The sequence below is a fragment of the Neomonachus schauinslandi genome, chromosome 2, assembly GCF_002201575.2.
Source record: "Neomonachus schauinslandi chromosome 2, ASM220157v2, whole genome shotgun sequence".
Classification (NCBI taxonomy): Eukaryota; Metazoa; Chordata; class Mammalia; order Carnivora; family Phocidae; genus Neomonachus; species Neomonachus schauinslandi.
This window is the reverse complement of record NC_058404.1, coordinates 163,504,886-163,518,897: the sequence shown is the minus strand read 5'-3', so window position 1 is coordinate 163,518,897 and position 14,012 is coordinate 163,504,886. Positions and strand designations below refer to the sequence as shown.

Here is a 14,012-nt window from a genome sequence, read left to right as displayed (position 1 = left end):
GGCGCGGGGGCACGGCGATTGCCTTCACCCTGGGGGGCTGCGCTCTAAGTGCCGCCTGCCGAGGACCCCACCCCCACCCCCCACGCCGCACCCGACGCCGCGGAGACGTCAGCGCCGCGCAGCCCGGGCTGCGGACCGAGCTTCGTCTGCTGCTGCGGACCGACGGGCGGGCGGACGGCGGCGGCGGCGACCGCAGGACCGGCGGAGAGACGCGCGGGGCCCGGGAACCGCAGACCCGCAGCCTCCCGCCCCAGCGCCATGGACGGCCCCGACAACGCGACGCTGCTCTTCGCCCCGTCCTCGCTGCAGCCGGACAACTACACGCTGTCGCCCAATGCCAGCAGCCTGCGCCCCGGCTCGGACCTGCCCGTCGCCCCCACCTCCAGCGCCGGCCCCGGCCCCGGGCTCAGTCTCGCGCCCAGTCCCGGCGTCGGTTTCAGCCCCGGCCCCACGCCCACCTCGGAGCCGACGGCGGGCGGCTCGGCGGGCGGCGCGGCCAGCCTGGGCCCGTCCCTGTTCCCCCACCCCTGGGCGCACCCCCAGACCCCGTTCTGGGACACGCCGCTGAACCACGGGCTGAACGTGTTCGTGGGCGCCGCCCTGTGCATCACCATGCTGGGCCTGGGCTGCACGGTGGACGTGAACCACTTCGGGGAGCACGTCCGCCGGCCCGTGGGCGCGCTGCTGGCCGCGCTCTGCCAGTTCGGCTTGCTGCCGCTGCTGGCCTTCCTGCTGGCCCTGGCCTTCTCGCTGAACGAGGTGGCCGCCGTGGCCGTGCTCCTGTGTGGCTGCTGTCCCGGCGGGAATCTCTCCAACCTCATGTCCCTGCTGGTGGACGGCGACATGAACCTCAGGTACGGAGCTGTCTGGTCCTTGGGCATCTCTCGCACCCCAAGCAGCCACGGTGAGCCGCGGGTTCGAGACGCAGCAGAGAGGAAGGAGAGGCGGTTGGAGAGAGCGCAGGAAGAGGTGACGCCCGGGCTTTCGAAGTCAAGGCAGATGGGAGGAGGTAGTGCTGTAGGGGGAAAGACCTAGACGGGCAGCTGCTCTGACGGCCCTCCGACCATCTTCCCTGAGGGCTGGGCTGTCAGCGGAGGTCTCCGGCCTCTGGAAGACAAAGGGAACTGGGAAGCCTGAAGCTAGGTCTCGCCGGAAATGCAAAAGCAAAACAAGGCTCTTGGCCCCAATGAAGAAAGTGATCTCATATAGAGGACAATATAATTGAGTTCAGTCCAACAAGTCGTGTTGACATAGCTTTGCCATGTCTAACAGGGTGCTTTGGAGGACTAAGAAAGAAAGAAAGATGTTCCTTGCCCTCAGAATCATCCAGACAGACTGTAGCCAGCTCTATAGGCTTTATAAAGCCGGGGCAACAGTTCTCAGATTCCCCCCGCCCCCAAATCTGGGGTTCCTGTTTCAGTTGGGCTTAGAGGTGCTGTTCTCTTGGCAGTTCCCTGGATGAACTGGGTTCTCCCCACACTTCAAGCTCCAGACTTGCAGTCTTTTTCTCCTCTACCCAATGTGCAAGAGAGAGGTTACCCAATGTGCAAAGGAGATTCTTGGCACAGAGCCCATTCTGAATTCTGTTCATTCCCTTTTCTGCAGCATCATCATGACCATCTCCTCTACGCTTCTGGCCCTAATCTTGATGCCCCTGTGCCTGTGGATCTATAGCCGCGCTTGGATCAACACCCCCATGGTGCAATTACTACCGCTGGGGGCGGTGACCCTGACTCTCTGCAGCACTCTCATCCCTATTGGCTTGGGGGTCTTCATTCGGTATAAATACAACCGGGTGGCGGACTACATTGTGAAGGTGAGGTCACTCTTCCTTTCATGTACTTAGTGTATTTAGAGAGTCCTTGGTCTCTGACCCCTGGCTGAAATGCTAAGAAGTTTGGGAAAGAGGGATAAGGAAGAAAACTTGGCAGCCCTTGCATGGATAAACTTAAAAAAAAAAGTTTGTGCCACAAAGATAACTTCTGTCTTTTGGCATTCCAAAAACTCATAGCTTTAATTAAGACAAAGCTTAATTAAAAACAGCATAAGAAAACTACTAGTATTCACAGGAGGAAATATATCACAGGGGAAAGAGATATCAGTGCCATTAATTGGCAACATATTTTCCACTAACAAATCTTGCATTATTAAGAATCAAAGCAGATGAAATAAAATTATATGAATTGAATTTGTCCAGTATTTTAGAAATGTATTACTATCTTTTTATTTTTTTTTAAAGATTTTATTTATTTATTTGACAGAGAGAGAGATAGCGAGAGCAGTAACACAAGCAGGGGGAATGGGAGATGGAGAAGCAGGCTTCTTGCCGAGCAGGGAGCCCGATGTGGGACTCGATCCCAGGACCCTGGGATCATGACCTGAGCCAAAGGCAGACGCTTAACGACTGAGCCACCCAGGCGCCCTATTACTATCTTTTTAAAAAGTGGAACTCTAATTCTTAGAAACTCTGTAGACATTTCCTTTAAAATGTTTTATTAATTTTCTAAAAATAAGTTGACACTAATAAGACCAAAAGTAATTTAAAAATCACATTGAGGCAATAGAATACACAAAATATTGACTTTAAAGCACAAAATAAGATTGGGTCCCGGATAAATAATGCAGAATATATAACCATAAGTAAATCTGTGTGGTTTTCCTTCCCCATTGCGGTACTGCATATGGTTTCTAAAGCTAGTGAAAGGATGAGAAGTCCTATTATTTTGTGTACTATTTCCAGTATTGCTTTATTAAAAAAAAACAACTGGTGCTTTTTGAGAAGTAGAGATTTTGTAAAGTTGACTGGAGAAAAAATTAAATATTTGTCAACTGAGCTTTCTTTGAAAACTCAAAAATAGTAGATAAGAGTAAACCATGAATAGGACTCTCATTTTAGGAAGTTACTCAAAATACATAAGTAATTACTGTTAATGCACAGGCAAATTCATTTAGACAAGTGAAAAGAGTTTTCTCCAATGTTTCAATTATGTAGATTTAAGAAGACATAATCTTTTGTGTTTTACTTATATTAATTAAATAAGTTAATTTTATATAAATAATAGATGAATCTAAAATCTGATTATTCAGAGAAGCTAACTTTTATTAATATGAAAAATAAAGGGTTCTTTTATACACATGTATCCAGTCTTGAGTAAAAAAATTGTGCTCTATAATAAACATATATTGGGGCACCTGGGTGGCTCAGTCATTAAGCGGCTGCCTTTGGCTCAGGTCATGATCCCAGGGTCCTGGGATCGAGTCCCGCATGGGGCTCCCTGCTCAGCGGGAAGCCTGCTTCTCCCTCTCCCACTCCCCTTGCTTGTGTTCCCTCTCTCACTGTCTCTCTCTCTGTCAAATAAATAAATAAATCTTTAAAAAAAAATATATATAATAAACATATTTTGAATATAATAAATTTATATATACATGTAAATATACATATATTTTATATATTACATATATAGTATACCTACAAATAATCTTGAAATGCATTAAGAACACATTAAGCTTAATCATGAAGCTGATACTATTAAGCTAATACTATAAAACCTAGGAATTCTAGGGGCGCCTGGGTGGCTCAGTCATTAGGCGTCTGCCTTCGGCTCAGGTCATGATCCCAGGGTCCTAGGATTGAGCCCCGCATTGGGCTCCTTGCTCCGTGGGAAGCCTGCTTCTCCCTCTCCCACTCCCCCTGCTTGTGTTCCTTCTCTCGCTATGTCTCTCTCTGTCAAATACATAAAATCTTAAAAAAAAACCAAAAAAACACCTAGGAATTCTAAGAGAAAGTCAATCAAATAAGCTATTCCCATGCTAAAAACAGATAAATATATTTAAGTAATAGACAATTCGGTAAGATTGGCTCACTTTGAATTTAAGGTGAACCTATTCCTACTCCTAACTCATAAAGTATGCTATATAACACTTTTACACTTTTGCAAACACTGTAAAGTGATTCTTCAATGTCAGTGCTCACCCAAATGATTTAAAATAGTTCAAAAGAAATTTTGGAGCCAATATTTTTACAATGAAGAATCAGATTTCCTGTCAAAGCTTTTGATGTGGACACACATCTTAATATAAGAAAACCTCAGGGGCGCCTGGCTGGCTCAGTCAGTAGAGCCTGCAACTCTTAATATCTGGGTCATGAGTTCGAGCCCCATGTTGGGTGTAGAGTACTTAAAAAAAGTTTTGATTTATAATAGTTTGGTTTCTGCCTGTTGTACCTTTGTAGCTTGAGTACTTTATATAATAATTTCAGTACCCTCTAGCGTAGACTTTTTGTCCAGCCCAGATAAATTTTAAATAATTTTTAAAAGAGTATGAAGTAGGGCACCTGGGTGGCTCAGTTGGTTAAGCGACTGCCTTCGGCTCGGGTCATGATCCTGGAGTCCCGGGATCGAGTCCCACATCGGGCTCCCTGCTCAGCAGGGAGTCTGCTTCTCCCTCTGACCTTCCTCCCTCTCATGCTCTCTGTCTCTCATTCTCTCTCTCGCAAATAAATAAAATCTTTAAAAAAAAAAAAAAAGAGTATGAAGTATATGCCAATCCCACAGACTCCAAAGGGGTTTCCCCCAGATATCCAGCAAACCAGAAGCAACACTTAAACTGTTCTTCTGGATCTCTGGTTTCCTTCACAGACACCTCCCAACCCCCACCCCCATTAAAAAAAAACAAAAACAAAAACTAGCTAACTACTAATCTGAAGGAGAACTAGGAGAGGAATTTTTAGGTTTCCACCTTACTATTTTCACAGCTTGTCTTACCTGAATGAGTGAGATGTACCAGTCAGACATCAAGAGGGTGCAGTGTCTTATACAAAGTCAGTTGTACTATATTTAAAATCCATCTATTATATGTAAGAATTTTTAGCATCATTAGAGATTTACAGGTGGGAGTTTTCTCATGAACAGATTGAAAAGAGGATGTTCAGAATTACAAAGAATTCCTCACTTCTTTTTTTTTTTTAAGATTTTATTTTTTAGAGAGCGAGCGAGAGAGAAACAGCATGAGAGGGGAGAGGGTCAGAGGGAGAAGCAGGCTCCCCGCTGAGCCGGGAGCCTGATGTGGGACTCGATCCCAGGACCCTGGGATCATGACCTGAGCCGAAGGCAGACGCTTAACCATCTGAGCCACCCAGGCGCCCATCCTCACTTCTTCTGTTTACATTTTTCACTTACATAATCTGAGTTGGTAATTGTTTCAATATTGCTATCAATTCTCTGAAATACAAAGTATTTTGAAGTTTGAAAATATCACATGTAAGTTTCATAAATTTTAATAGCTTTTTATATCACGTGTAAAACCAGAACTAATTTCTTATGAAAAACATGGGGTCCTGTTCAGGGAAGGTAATGTTCATTTGCCCACTCTGTTCATCAGACCAGACCTGGTGTGTTGAGCTCAATTCTAACTGCTGTTTTTAAGAGGTACACGCACAAATTAAACACATGTTCAGAACCATCAGGACTCCCACCACAGAGTTACATGAAAGTCTGGAGACATCTGCCTGAAGAAGAGTAGCCTTCCCCTCCTGTTTTTTGTTTCTTTTGTTTTGTTTTGTTTTAGAGAGAGAGAGAAAGAGAAGAAGAGGGGGTGGGCAGAGAGAGAGGGAGAACCCCAAGCAGGCGCCATGCTCATTAAGGAGCCCATTGCCAAGCTTGATCCGTGAGATCATGACCTGAGCTAAAATCAAGAGTCGATGCTCAACCAACTAAGCCACCAGGCACCCCTCTCCTCCTGTTTTTTACTTTTTATTTATTTTTTAAAGATTTTATTTATTCAAGAGAGAGCAAGAGAGGGAATGATGAGCAGGGGGGAGGGGCAAAGGGAGAAGCAGGCCTCCCCTCTGACCAAGGAGCCCAATGCGGGACTCAATCCCAGGACCCTGGATCATGACCTGAGCCAAAGGCAGACACCTAACCGACTGAGCCACCCAGGTGCCCTTCTGCTCCTGTTTTTTAAACAGGAGTCAAATAAATAAGTTAATTAAACAAACAAACAAGAGTCTGGTCTATGCTGCTCCTGAGCGTCTATCCAAGATAATGGCTAGTTGTTAGGGAAGGCAGATTGTCACTTGTCATAAGGACAGGCCTCCAAACAATTAGAACTGTCCAACAAGGACCCGGACTCATCCTGAAGGCGGACCTACCCATCCTCAGAAGTACTTTGTCAAAGACTGCTGTGGTAAAGGTCTCCATTGTGTGGGAGGTGAGCCTAGATGTGTCTCTTCTTGCAAGAGCCTCGGATTCACTTGCCTGAATTCCATACCAACTATCCTATTTTTGATGGTTTGTCTGTTCATTTTCTATTACTAGGTTTCCCTGTGGTCTCTGCTAGTGACGCTGGTGGTCCTTTTCATAATGACTGGCACTATGTTAGGACCTGAACTGCTGTTGAGTATTCCTGCAAGTGTTTACATGATAGCAATTTTTATGCCTTTGGCAGGCTATGCCTCAGGCTACGGCTTAGCTACTCTCTTCCATCTTCCAGCCAACTGCAAGAGGACCGTATGCCTGGAAACGGGTAGTCAGAATGTGCAGCTCTGTACTGCCATTCTGAAACTGGCCTTCCCACCGCAATTCATCGGAAGTATGTACATGTTTCCCTTGCTTTATGCCCTTTTCCAGTCTGCAGAAGCAGGGATTTTGGTTTTAATATATAAAGTGTATGGAAGGAAAATATCACACAAGCGAGATCCTCTAGATGAAGATGAAGATACAGATATTTCTTATAAGAAACTAAAAGAAGAGGAAATGGCAGACACCTCCTATGGCACAGTGAAAGCTGATAATTTAATTATGATGGAAACCACTCAGACTTCTCTCTGAACGTGAAGATACAGAGGCGCTTCTATCTTGCTGAAATATTACTTCATCGTTATTGTCTGTGGTAGTGAATATGGTTTACATAAAGGATAACAAATGGTTCACATTATCATACGTGTCACAATTATGATCTTCCCATTGTAAGGTTGCATTGGTGTATTAACCAAGTCTTTTCCCAAATTACAAATCAGTGTCATAACTTGCACCTGGGACTGCTAGAGTAAAGCCAGAACATGTTAAATGTGCTCTTTGGTTTTTACCATTACCAATTTCTATGTTTCAAATACGTAAACTCCTAGAAAACAGGGTCTTGGAAATGTAGAATTCTGGTGCACTATCTTATATGAGTAAAAACAAGCTATGTTTTTTGTAAAGCATAATTTGAAAGCAATTTGTAAAGCATAATTGAGTTTAATGTAATTGTAAAAAAACCAAGTGCTTGCTCAACTTAGGAATACCAGACAGTGTTGAATTTTGAGCTGTATTAAAAAAAAAAAATCCCAAAACAGGTCAACTAAGCAATGAAATACAGTATTTTATTGTCAAACCTGTATCAAGTCAACACAAAAAGTACATTAATGTGTATCTGATATCGATTAATAATGGACAACTAACATTCTTCCAGGGAACAAGGCATTTTCTTCTCAGTTGGGGACTGATTTGGTTTCTGCATTTATGTCGACACATCGCCAATCAGTTATCTTTTGGAGGGATAATTTGGTTAGGAGAATTTTAGTACTCTCCACCCCAAAAGACATTAATACCTCGTGGTACTCGCTTGAGGTGGGGGGTGGAGGGGAGGGGAGGACGTGCTCCAGGGGAGAAAACAATTAGCCTAGATACGGATGCCTTCGAGTGCTTTCCCTATGGAGTTCCCGAAAGGGTGCAAGGCGCGGACTTTTCAGAGCAGTTCTGAAATAATGAAACTAGAATCTGAGATCATAGGTAACAGACCCAAAGCAGTTCCCCCAAACCTGTGCATTTTTGCTCACTAGCCAGACAGAGGCACCCAGCTTCGCCTCAGCTTCCCGGGCGGCGCAGAACACCTGGAATCATCAAGGCCCGGGGACCACCTGGCTCGGCTAATCCCGGTGATTGCGCTCTTTTGCTGGTATCCTCTTCACCTCCGGCGGGCTCACTCACAAATCAGTTCCTGCAGCACAAAGAAAGCAGTCTTTCCCCATCACCGAAGGGTGTTTGTGCCGACCTCCGGGTGTGGAAAATTTCCCCACCGAGGTCAGGGACAGGCCGCCTAGGCGGGGACTCCGGGACCCGAGCCGGCGACGGGCAGGGTGCGGGGGGCCGCGCAGCGAGGGGAGCGGCGTGGCGGGGGTCGGCGGCCGGCTGCCTCCGCAGGGCTGCCTATTTAGGGCAGGGCGGCTTCAGGAGCGGCCCGGGCTGCGCTTATGGCTGCCCTGGGGGATGAGGTGCTGGACGGTTACATGTACCCGGCGTGCGTCCCCTACTCGTACCCGTACCTCTACCCGCCGGCCGCCAAGAGCAAGGGCGCGGCGGGCGGGGGCGGCTGGCGGCACCGGGGCGGGGGCTACGCTCCCGCGTCGTCCTCCTCGTCGTCCTCCTCTGCCGGGGCGGCCGCGTCCTCTTTCCCGGGCTGCGGGCCGCTGACGGCCGCCGAGTACTTTGACAGCTACCAGCGGGCGCAGCTCATGGCCCTCCTGTCGCAGGTGAGCCCGGGCCTGGGCCCGCGGCCCCACAGGGCCGGCAGCCGGGACGTGGCGGTGCAGGTGAACCCGCGCCGCGACGCCTCGGTGCAGTGCTCGCTGGGGCGGCGCACACTGCTGCGCAGGGCCCGCGACTCCGGTCCCCTGGCCGGCCCTGGCCTCGAGGGTGCGGGCGGCGGCGGCTCGGCGTCCCCGCAGCCGGCGCGCCGGGGCCCGGAGCAGGGCAGCCCCCCGAGCGGCGCCCCGCGGCCCGTGCGCTTCCCGCGCACCGTCGCCGTGTACTCGCCCGTGGCCTCCCGCCGCCTCACCACCTTCCTGGAAGGGGCCGACAGCGCGGCTGGGGAGCAGGGGCCCGCGGCGCCGGAGGGAGAGCGGAAGCCGGCGCCTCCGAGGCCCCGGGGCCCCGAGGAGGGAGAGGGGTCGGCGAGGAAGGCGCCCCAACGGCCGCGGCCCGAAGAGGAGGAAGGGGACGAAGACGAGGCCCAGGCCGCGGTGCAGACGAGCTGGGAGCCGCCGGTCGCCGGGCCCGGGCTGCCGCCGCGGGCGAGCGGGGCAGGGGAAGCGGCCCGGCGGCGCGCGCCCAGGAGTCCGGAGCAGCCCCCGCCGGTGGGGCGGGCCCAGGACGCCGCGGGCGAGAGGTCGTCGCCCCGGAGCCCCGAGCAGGCCAAGGAGCGGCCGCGCTTCCAGGTGAGGCCCAGGCGGCCACGGGCGCGTGGTCTCCTCCCGCCCCTCGCCCCTCGCCCCTCGCTGCGCGCCAGCCGTGGAGGGCCGGCTTCCTTAGGGGCGGGCCACGGCTGGGTGCCTTTTCGCAGCCGCTGACAGAGGCAGGGGAGCGGCCTTCCCCCCCCCCCCCCAGAATTCAACGAGCGCAGCCTGCTTGTTGGCGGCGGTTGTAAAACGGGCCCCACGGGTTGGCGAGAGACGCCCTGGTAATCCTCCTATTCCGAGCGCATTGACTGTTTAAAAAACAACAACCCTGACCGTGGACGCGGAGTCGGGTGTTGATTCCTCATCTGGACGATCTAGGTGGGGTGCTCAGCGGGACATCCTAAGGGGAACTTGGTGGCAGGAGAGTCGTTTCCTGAGGATCGCACTCACCTCTCTGAATTCAGTGTGGCAAAAAGCCCTAACCGTCAACTACTGGGGTCCTGGTCAGCTCTCCCCTGATTCTTGCCCGAACTTCCCAAGCTCCTCCTGGAAGCTAGAGCTCTTGACGTGCCTCCCTTGGGATCTTTTCTTGCTCCTCGAAAGTACCCTTATTCGGGACCTCAGCGTTGCTAAAGCACTCGGGCCACTGTGTCCGCTGCCTGAGCGGGGCAGGCGTGGGGGCCAGCTCCCACTGGCTGACCCTAAAGGGCTGGAGTGCGCGGGGGGGGGGGGGCAGTGGTAACGCGGAGAAGTGGATAAGGCCGAGGTAGGTAGTGCGAGCACTGGAGGCCTCCTTTGGGGTGTCTCGCACAGTCAGCCCACGGCTGTTGGGAGCAGGGGAGGAGAGGCGGAGGGAGTCAGGTTGGACAGAAGCTGTGTGTAATTTAAACCTTGTGTAATCTTGCCTCCTAACTTTCCTGGACCAATGTTTGCTCACCTATGAAATTGCTCTAGAATTGGCAGGAAATTTGGAGAGCACTTAAAGGCCTAACTCCAAACACCTGTTTCTCACGGGGAGGGGGAGACGAGAAGCTCAAGAATAAGACCGTACTACTTTAGTTCATGTTAAATACGAATTCTGGTTTATCTGCAATTTAGATTCCTAGCACTGTTGGAAATTGAAGAACCAAGCGGATCTGGAACATGAACTTTTTAGGCTCCTGCTTGCTTGTGTGCTTGATTAAACCATTAGGTCACCTAATTACTACATTATAGAGACTAATGGGCAAACCTTGAGCCCACTTTCCTCCATGATCTGGAATGAGGTTGCCAATTTTAAGTAGCAAGTCGGTCCTTCCCAGCTTGTGAAATGAAGGCTAATTTAAATATCCTGTGAGTTAAATGCTGGTGTCTTTCTCTTCAGTTCTTAGAGCAGAAGTATGGCTACTATCACTGCAAGGACTGCAACATCCGATGGGAAAGTGCCTACGTGTGGTGTGTGCAGGGCACCAACAAGGTAAGAAACACCGCGGAATCGGCATCTTTTTGACATTGGTGTCGAGAGGGTTTTGCTTCACGTTTCCTCTCTCCTCACAGGTTTACTTCAAGCAGTTTTGCAGAACTTGTCAGAAGTCTTATAACCCTTACCGAGTGGAGGATATCACCTGTCAAGTAAATCAAATACTCACACTTTGTGTCTGAACTGGGTAGCTGGGAGAGGGTTTTGGTGGAGCTTCTTGAATGTATCCTGAGAGAGGCTAGGTGCCCAGTGACCCTAGGTTTTGACTGCGTTTCAGTGGGGATTGTGGAAGTAATACTCAACCAGGGAACTGGGCCTTGGGGGTCTTGTTTCCTTCTGTCCTTGCAAGTCTTGGTTATGTTAACTTCTTTAGACGCTGTCCCTTCTCCCGCAACATGGAAGAATGTTTGCCTTACCTGGTACTCCATCTAATGTAGGAAAGCAAATCAAAACCTAGAATACCTTTCTGCTGTCATGAGGCTGCCTGTTCTGCCCAAATGCTTTGTTTGGAGCACATACGCTGCTGAGGATACTCAGTATAAGCACGGGGTTTGAAAGTTTCAGTCCTGCCTGAGTGCTCGCGAAGGGAGGATGATTTGTTTCAGAGTAGATTTAAACTGCCCAGTTTTATGGCTAATGATGACCTTGCTGGTTTACTTTTAACTAACTGCACTGTGGGAAGCGGGTTAGATAATCTAAGGAAAGAGGTGACTAAACTTTTTTTTAAAGAGCTAAATGGTCTGTAGGTCTTATTAAAGATTTTATTTGCGAGCGAGTGAGAGAGCGCAAGCACAGGCCAGCTGGAGAGGCAGAGGGAGCCCGACGCGGGGCTTGATCCCAGCCCCTGAGATCATGACCTGTTAGCACACGGTGTCGGAACCTGATGTGTCAGTCGACACAGCCTAATCCATGCACGTCCCTCAAGCTGGACGTTGGAAGCCTTCCACTCTAGGGTAGGAAGAGAGCCCCCAAGTATGGCAAACGGTTTAGACTCCCTTAGATGAGGGCAGAGTAGGGTGAGGCCCTAAAGTAGGATGCCTCAAACGCCGTGCTCCTGGCTCAGGGGTTTCTGCTTTGCTTTTGGTGTCCGCCTCAGGTCATTGGCAGCAGGTGTGTGTGGGGAGGCAGGGTTAGCCCCCGCTGCTAGGCCGCATCCACAGCTTGCACCTGGCAGCCTCACCCCTTGGCTTTCCTTGTCTGACTCCTCTCCCCGGCTGGTTTCTTCTCCACCCTTCAAGTGCAGAAAGAGATTTCCTTCTACCTGTGTTTCAAGAGAAACTTCCCAAGTCTGAACTGAATCCTCTGCAACATGAGAGCACGACTAGCTGGTTCAGCACCCTCTATTCCTATCCTATCCTTGCTGGAAGGGGTGTGGATGGGACAAGATCAGCACAGGGCCTTGCGTAGAGTGCATTCGCGAAGTGTTTGAATGGACTAGAAAAATAACTCTGAAGTTTGAGGAAGTCCCCACAGGCTTATCTTCTGTATGTGCTTCTCACTTTGGTTTTTCAGAGTTGTAAACAGACTAGATGCTCCTGCACTGTAAAACTCCGCCACGTTGACCCTAAAAGGCCCCATCGTCAAGATTTGTGTGGGAGATGCAAAGGCAAGCGCCTGTCCTGTGACAGCACTTTCAGCTTCAAATATATCATTTAAATGAATGTTAAAAGAAACCCAAAAAACAATGGTCCTACTTGAATGTGAGCTAATGGAGCAGACAAGTTAGCTTTTTTCCTGCTCCTTTCTGCCTCTCCCTTCTCAAAATACTTCATGCAAGGCTGTATTTTTGACAAAGCCTTCAAATAAAAGTATTGCAAAAACAATCGATAAATTGCATAAGATGTTTTTCTGCTTTATTTTGAAGTTTAGGAGAGCTGCTTTTCTAACAGTCTGCATCTGTCACTTTGTTAGAGGGCCTCACAAGTATGAGGTTTACTGCTCCCGTGTGGCTGTGGGGCTGAAGCTTCTAAGCAAGATAGTGATCAAATGAAAAGCCACCTAGCCATTAAAGTAACGTTCTTCTGGGGGAGGTGGAGGCGGAGCCCAGCCTTGCTGTACGAGAGTTAGGGTTCTGCCTCTGGGTTGCTCCCGAGTGGCTGGCTAGCTGCGGCTGGGGGCTGTGAACTACAGTTTCACGGAGGGTACAGGTGGGGACTGGAACAGGGTGGCCAAGGGCAGTTTCTTTAAGCTGTTACCACCTGAAGTCCAGTGGATCAAGTTAACTTAAATAGGCCTCCTAAACGTACTTAGGGATTTCAAGTTAGTTAACAAGACTGTGTTAAGGCTGGGTTTTTGTCTTGCAGTTCTGTAACTGCAAACTAACATAGGAATTCTCATCCGATCTGTGCCTGCTAGTTTCCAACATGATTCCCAAGAGAATACTAAGGACCTGCTCCTGGTGGGGGATGGCATGTTGCCTAGGGCCTCGGGATTTTAGTATCAGTTGATTATTGGTTTAATGGTTACAGAAACCACGTAACTGGAACCAGGTGCTAATTATGCCTCCGTCCAATTTTCTAATCCTCTCATTTGAGTTAACCCTTATGACCTTAGAGGGTAGTCTAGAGAGATGTTTGTTAACCTCTTGGGTGCATGGGTGTAGACAAATGTAAAGAACCTAGAATGAATTTGAGGTCTCTAGAACCCTTAGAGCAAGGGGAAGTCCCCTCTGCATCCACATGAACCAGGGAAGGTGCTTGTAAAAACAGACTGAGGCCCCTGTCCCTTCAGAATCACGGTCTGGGTGTGAGGCATTTTAGCAAGCACCCTGGGTGTTATTTGTTGATGGAATTGAGGTGTGGAAACTGCTTGAATCAGCCTTGTACTTCAGAAGAACACAGATGTGGCCTCTGCCCTTCTGGACCTTCCAGTGCATTGGGTAGATGGCCATTATTTTCTGCATTAAAAAAAAGGTAACATGGAGTTTGTCACATAATATGAAAGAGCTACTTAGGTGCCTATAATGGGGATCAGATTTAGGGAGGTCAGGGAAGGCTTGCCTGAAAAATGACACTTGGGCTGACCTGGAGTTTGGGTGAATTGAATTAGGTGAAGGAGAAACTTTTCAGACCAAGGTAGCATGTGCAAAGGCCCAGTGGTAGAGCAAACCAAAAGGAAACCAAAGTAGTAGAATACTTTGGAGGACAGGGATGGGCATGATGGCAAGTGACACTGGTAGGCCTAGACTGGGAGGACTTTTTAGACCTTGCTCAGGACTGACTGGCCTTTGTCATCTGAATTCACGGAAAGGTTTTAAAGCTGTGGTAGGACACAGATTTATCTTCAAAAAGAAATAATCACGGTGGATGCCTATAAACAAGTAAGACTTGCAAAGACCAGGTAAAATGGTGGTAGGACCAAAGAGATGACAACTCTAGGTGTGGGGGAAGGTGATGTTCT

At 49.3% G+C, this 14,012-nt stretch overlaps 2 protein-coding genes across 2 annotated transcripts; both read left to right on the top strand.

Annotated features, from left to right (window-relative positions):
• Positions 1 to 258: 258 nt before the first annotated feature.
• SLC10A4 (solute carrier family 10 member 4) lies at positions 259 to 6,896 on the top strand. Its single transcript, XM_021701697.1, has 3 exons — positions 259 to 854; positions 1,606 to 1,816; positions 6,315 to 6,896. Exons 1-3 carry the CDS (start codon positions 259 to 261, stop codon positions 6,825 to 6,827), a joined length of 1,320 nt encoding a protein of 439 aa, XP_021557372.1. The 3' UTR covers positions 6,828 to 6,896.
• Positions 6,897 to 8,230: 1,334 nt separating this feature from the next.
• ZAR1 (zygote arrest 1) lies at positions 8,231 to 12,269 on the top strand. The gene is made up of 4 exons (XM_021701692.1): positions 8,231 to 9,193; positions 10,518 to 10,610; positions 10,691 to 10,765; positions 12,126 to 12,269. Exons 1-4 carry the CDS (start codon positions 8,231 to 8,233, stop codon positions 12,267 to 12,269), a joined length of 1,275 nt encoding a protein of 424 aa, XP_021557367.1.
• Positions 12,270 to 14,012: the final 1,743 nt, after the last annotated feature.

Excerpts from the sequence above, each read along its gene's own strand:
- SLC10A4 (XM_021701697.1), top strand. The coding sequence starts at position 259 with ATGGACGGCCCCGACAACGCGACGCTGCTCTTCGCCCCGTCCTCGCTG. Across the intron at positions 855-1,605 it reads GACGGCGACATGAACCTCAG|CATCATCATGACCATCTCCT; the intron begins GTACGGAGCTGT and ends CCTTTTCTGCAG. Across the intron at positions 1,817-6,314 it reads TGGCGGACTACATTGTGAAG|GTTTCCCTGTGGTCTCTGCT; the intron begins GTGAGGTCACTC and ends TTCTATTACTAG.
- ZAR1 (XM_021701692.1), top strand. The coding sequence starts at position 8,231 with ATGGCTGCCCTGGGGGATGAGGTGCTGGACGGTTACATGTACCCGGCG. Across the intron at positions 10,611-10,690 it reads GTGTGCAGGGCACCAACAAG|GTTTACTTCAAGCAGTTTTG; the intron begins GTAAGAAACACC and ends CTCTCCTCACAG. Across the intron at positions 10,766-12,125 it reads TGGAGGATATCACCTGTCAA|AGTTGTAAACAGACTAGATG; the intron begins GTAAATCAAATA and ends TTGGTTTTTCAG.